At 42.9% G+C, this 5882-nt stretch overlaps 1 protein-coding gene across 1 annotated transcript; it reads left to right on the top strand.

The window, feature by feature from the left end:
- Positions 1 to 3688: 3688 nt before the first annotated feature.
- On the top strand, positions 3689 to 5662 carry LOC120925074 (E3 ubiquitin/ISG15 ligase TRIM25-like). Its single transcript, XM_040335955.1, has one exon. It carries the CDS (start codon positions 3714 to 3716, stop codon positions 5454 to 5456), a length of 1743 nt encoding a protein of 580 aa, XP_040191889.1. The 5' UTR covers positions 3689 to 3713; the 3' UTR covers positions 5457 to 5662.
- Positions 5663 to 5882: the final 220 nt, after the last annotated feature.

Genomic DNA, 5882 nt, shown 5'->3' with positions numbered 1-5882 from the left:
AGGCTACTGATCTGGTAGTCATCGCCATCCTCACTTTTTGGGTGTGGAATTACACTTAAATGTTTCTTTTGCAGTCTCCCCTCTGCATCTACACGGATGGGTGTTAAGCTTCCAGTTCATAAATTGACCAGAAATTAATGGGACTCTGCTTTGGAAAAAAAGTGTGTGTAGATGAGGGTGATGGCGCTTCCTACCCCTAGTGCCCCTATATACAGGTAGGGGAAAATGACTCTAACCAAAGGTCCTAATATGTGAACTACTTAATAAATGATTCAATGTGCAAAAGCATCCATATACCCAACTCTAATATAGGTAAGTGCAATGTCCTTGCGACACACTCCTAGTCGCAGTAGTAAAGTGATTACAAAAAACGGAATTATACACAAAGTGAATGTGCCACACAAAAGCTACAATACACTGATGCACCCTATGAAAATTTGGGAATATCAAATAATTAGTGAAAACAAGAGACCATTAGCAAAAATCAGCAAACAACATTTTGTCTTAGCGCTGCACTTATTTTGTGTGTGTGTGTGTGTGTGTGTGTGTGTGTGTGTGTGTGTATATATATATATATCTGCACTTAAAATTGTTTATTTTTTCAAATATCTTCATAAAGGTTACATACCAAAAAAGTATTCAAAATATTCAGACATGGATGATATGATATCCGTTTCGGGGCTTACATGCTTACGCCCTTCCTCAGATCAAGTCAGAACACATCTTGACACATAGAAGTATTACTAAGGCATAATATTGTGAAGGAGTCTTTTAATTCAACTTTCAAATGTAAACTGGAGAGCGCAAATGTGGAAATGATCTGTGTTTTGTTTTGTTTTTTTGTTAATAAAAAGTTTTAGGGCAATGTACTGTTTGTAATTTATTTTTATTATACAAAAAAGACCAATAAAAACAATTTTAAATTGGGAATTTTTTTTTTTCATAGAGGTTTTAGCGTGATCAAGGTATTTAACTATCCTGGAGGAGAAACATGGACACACAGATTCCCGTAAATAGAGCTGTCCTCAAATCTTCTTCTATTGTGTTACCCTCCATCATCAACCCCAACACATAATGGAGGGGCCTGTGTAGGTATGTAACTTTACATAGTTGATAAGGCCCCTTTCACAGTGGAGCGGGAGGTGCGGTGGCGATAAAGCACCGATATTCTTAGCAGCGCTTTACCGCTAATTTTGCGGCGCTATTGAGTCGCTAGCAGGGCGGTTTTACCCCCACAAGCGGCTGAAAAAGGGTTAAAAACCACTGCAAAGTGCCTCTGCAGAGGAGCTTTACCGGCGGTATAGCCGCAGTATCTCATTGCTTTCAATGGGGAGGAGCGGTATACACACCACTACAAAGATGCTGCTAGCAGAATTTTTTATTTGTTTTTACCATCCTGCTAACGCAACGCTCCAATGTGAAAGCCCTCGGGGCTTTCACACTGAAGAAACAGCATCCATTGTTTCAGGTCCGTTTGCAGGCGCTATTTTTAGCACAATAGCGCCTGCAAACCGCCCCAGTGTGAAAGGGGTCTTTTGCTGAAAAGACACAAGTAAAAACCTGTGTGTGTGCTTTTATGTCAGTACTACATTGTATATTCTTATATGTTGTGGTCGTTTAGATGCTTATTTAATAGTTTTTTTTGTTTTTTAATTATTGACGCTCCCTACTGAAAGCACTGCTGGTGGAAAATAATTCCACACCCCTTACTGCAAAGAACTCTCTAAGCAGTTTAAGGTTAAACCTCTTTTCCTCTAATTTTAGTGAATGGCCACGTGACTTAAATTATCTTGCGCTGAAAAGTTTTCTCCCTATTGTGGGGTCACCAGTACAGTATTTGTACATTTGATATCATATCCCCTCTCAAGCATCTCTACTCCGGAGAGAATAAGTTCAGTACTTGCAGTCTTTCCTCATAACTAATATCCTCCAGACCCTTTATTAGCTTTGTTGGCCTTCTCTGGACTCTCTCCAGTTCCAGCACATCCTTCCTGAGGACGGGAGCCCAGAACTAGACAGCATACTCCAGATGCAGCCGGAGAAGAGTCTTGCAGAGCGGGGGAATTACCGTTTTATCTCTGGAGTGAATCACCTTTTTAATGCCAATATTCTGTTGGCATTGCATGCCAATGCTGAGCCTATCATCTACTAGGACCCCCAGGTAATTGTCTATCCTAATTTTCCCAGAGGTTCTCCCCCCCCAGTGTATAGATTATATTCATATTTTTTGGCACATAAATGCATTATTTAAATTTTTTTAACATTCAAACCTCATTTTGCCATGCAGTTGCCCACCCCATTAATTTGTTCAGATCTTCTTGCAAGATTTCCACATCCTGCTAGGAAGTTATTGCCCTGCTTAGCTTGGTATCATCCATAAATACAGAGATTGACCTGTTTACCCCCATCCTCCAGGTCATTTATGAATAAATTAAATAGGATTGGTCCCAGGACAGAACCTTGGGGGGACCCGGCTTACCACACCAGACCATTCAGAGTATTCCCCGTTTATCACCACCCTCTGAACTCGCTCTTGTAGCCAGTTTTAAATCCATGTACTCACCCTATGGCCCATACAAACAGACCTCAGTTTGTAAAATACACATTTATGGGGAATTGTGTCAAATGCCTTCGCAAAATCCAGATACACCACGTCTACGGGCATTCCTGTATCTAGATGGCAGCTCACCTCCTCATAGAAGGTTAATAGGTTGGTTTGGCAACAATTCTTAATGAATCCATTGCTGATTACTGCCAATGATACTGTTCTCATAAGTAAAATCTTGTATATAGTCCCTTATCATCCCCTCCAAGAGCTTGCATACTATTGATGTTAGGCTAACTGTTCTGTAGTCCCCGGGATATATTGATCCATCTTTTTTAAATATTGGTGCTACATTGGCTTTTCTCCAATCAGCTGGTACCATTCCAGTCAGTAGACTGCTCCTAAAAAATAGGAACAATGGTCTGGCAATCACTTGATTGAGTTCCTTAAGGACTCAGGTGCAACCCATCTGGTCCCGGTAACTTATTAATGTTACGTTTTTCAAGTCTATTTCTAATTTTATCTTCTGTTAGCCATGAGGGTGTTTCCTGTGATGTGTCATGAGGATAAACATTGCAGTTTTGGTTACTGAAACCCCCAAATCCTTCACGAAGACTGAGAAGAAGAAATTCAAAACCTTTTGCCACCCCTCCATCCTTAGTAACCAAATTCCCTTCATCATTCTTTATGGGGCCAATATGTTCTGTCCTCCTTCTCTTAGTATCTATACACTTTATTTTTTTACTCTTCTCCGATACGTGCCTTTTGTGTTTTATCTTAACTTAGACTTCTGACTGCCAACACCCCATGTCCGTGTCACCCCCTAATCTTCAGATCACCTGTATTTCTTCAGATAAATACTTAAATAAAAATACAAAGGAGAAATACATATTTCTCATACAACAGCTTATTAAATGCCCTTTATTCTTCCCTAGATACAGAGATTGTCAGAAATCCTCCCATGTATTATCTGTGTTTCCTCTATAAGAATTCCTATGTCTACGGGTGAAAGTCTCTGCCTCGCCCTGTGTAGGAGTGTACAGAACGGATCACCTCGCCCTGTGTAGGAGTGTACAGAACGGATCACCTCGCCCTGTGTAGGAATGTACAGAACTGCTTACTGAGTGTCAGAGACGTTTAGTATAATTTCTCTCTTCCGCTCTCAGGAATGGCGTCTGCTGATCTGAGGAAGGAGCTGGAATGTTCCGTCTGTCTGAACATTTATACAAATCCTGTAACCCTGAAATGTGGGCACAACTTCTGCCAGGACTGTATTGGCCGTGTGTTGGATACACAGGAGTGGTCTGGAGGTTATTTCTGTCCTGATTGTAGAGAAGAGTTCCTGGATCGCCCTGCACTGCGGAGGAACATAACGCTGTGTAACATAGTGGAGAATTTCCTGTCTGCTCAGCCAGATCAGGAGGCGCGCGGAGTCTTCTGTACTTACTGTATTCACTCTCCTGTACCTGCTGTAAAATTTTGTCTGTTGTGTGAAGCTTCTCTGTGTGACAAACACCTGAAAGTCCACAGCAAGTCACCAGAACACGTCTTATGTGACCCCACCACTTCCCTGGAGAACAGGAAATGCTCCGTCCATAAGAAGATCCTGGAGTATTACTGCACTGAGGACTCAACCTGTATCTGTGTGTCCTGCACTTTGGTCGGAGAACATCGGGGACACCAGGTGGAGACTCTGGATGAAGCCTCTGAGATGAAGAAGAAAAAACTGAGGAATGTTCTGCAGAAACTGGTGATAGAGAGAGAGGAGACAAAGAAAAGGGTCAAGAGTCTGCAGGAACGCATGAGGAAAGTACTCGGAAAAGCAGATGATCAGACAGAGAGAGTCACTGTCCTGCTCAGAGACCTCAGGAGACGTCTGGAAGACCTGGAGAAGAGAGTCCTGAGTGAGATCTCCGGGCAGGCACAGAGGGTCTCTCAATTACTGTCTGATATGATCCAACAGCTGGAAATAAAGAAGGAGGAGCTGTCCAGGAAGATGGAGGACATTGAGGAGATGTGTAACATGAAGGACCCACTGACTGTCCTACAGAAATCAGACACAGGTGACTTGTGTGATACTGAGGATGGAGATGATGAGGACAGAGAGAGACATGATATACTCCTCCATGATGGAGTGGATCTGGATGTGGTGGGGATCTCACACACATTACACACAGGTTTATCTGATATCATGTCTGAGGTAAATGTACAGAAATGTTCAGACACACATGTCTCTCCACATTCTGCTACACAGGGCAAAGGTCACATCAATGATGAGTCCTCCAGGAGACATGCCCAACCCTCCCCCACCATACAACACTCACACCTCCAGCCTGGACGACCAAATATTTGGGCTGTACAGCAAACATCAGGGTTGTCGGTGGTTACAGACATATTACTGGATGTGAGCACAGCTGCTAATGATCTTCATATATCAGATGACAGGAAAACTGCTTCCTTCTCATCATCACCTCAGAATCGCCCAGAAACACCAGAGAGATTTCGGTGTAATCAGGTGATGAGCAGTCAGAGTTTCTCCTCAGGGAGACATTGCTGGGAAGTGGATGTTGGAGGGTCAGATCGGTGGATAGTCGGGATGTGTTACCCCAGTATAGACAGGAGAGGAGGTCAGACACAAGTTGGATATAATAGTAAGTCCTGGGGTTTGGAGAGGCTGTGGGATAATACGCACTTATTGATAGACAACAGAAATGAGATCCGATTACCCGGCAATCTCTTCAGTTCCAGAATCAGGATAGATCTGGATTATGAGGCCGGGCGGATGACTTTTTATGATCTGTGTGACCCGGCCCGACATATCCACACGTTCCTCACCATCTTCACTGAACCCCTCCATGCTGTGTTCCATGTAGGGAGTGGTTTTATAAATGTATCTGGGGAGGGGTATTAGTGTGAGAAATCTGCCCAGAGATTGTGACATCACAAGGCAGAGAATCTAATTGGTGAAATACTCCAATAGGAGGAAGCATTAGACGAGAACAGCCGTCACTGATTTATTTATAAAGCTGCAGGGTCTGTGGCTTTCATTTTCATCCTAAGACTCCCATACACACTATACAGCTTTGTGATGTCTGCTTTCCTTTAGATTTACCAAAACCATGTAGTGTAAGGGCCTTCCGATTTGCATACAAATTGAAACTCCTAAAGCGGAGGTTCCGCCAATTTATTTTATTTTTTTTAAAAAGTCAGCAGCTACAAATACTGCAGCTGCTGACTTTTTAAAAATGGACACTTACCTGTCCAGCGCGCCCGCGATATCAGCAACCGAGGCTGACCAATAGCTCCGTCCTCGGCTGCTTCTGCCACCATCTTTGAT

Source organism: Rana temporaria, chromosome 1, assembly GCF_905171775.1.
Source record: "Rana temporaria chromosome 1, aRanTem1.1, whole genome shotgun sequence".
In the NCBI taxonomy this organism is placed as follows: domain Eukaryota; kingdom Metazoa; phylum Chordata; class Amphibia; order Anura; family Ranidae; genus Rana; species Rana temporaria.
The sequence above is the reverse complement of the archived record's forward strand: the minus strand, read 5'-3'. Positions and strand labels throughout refer to the sequence as shown.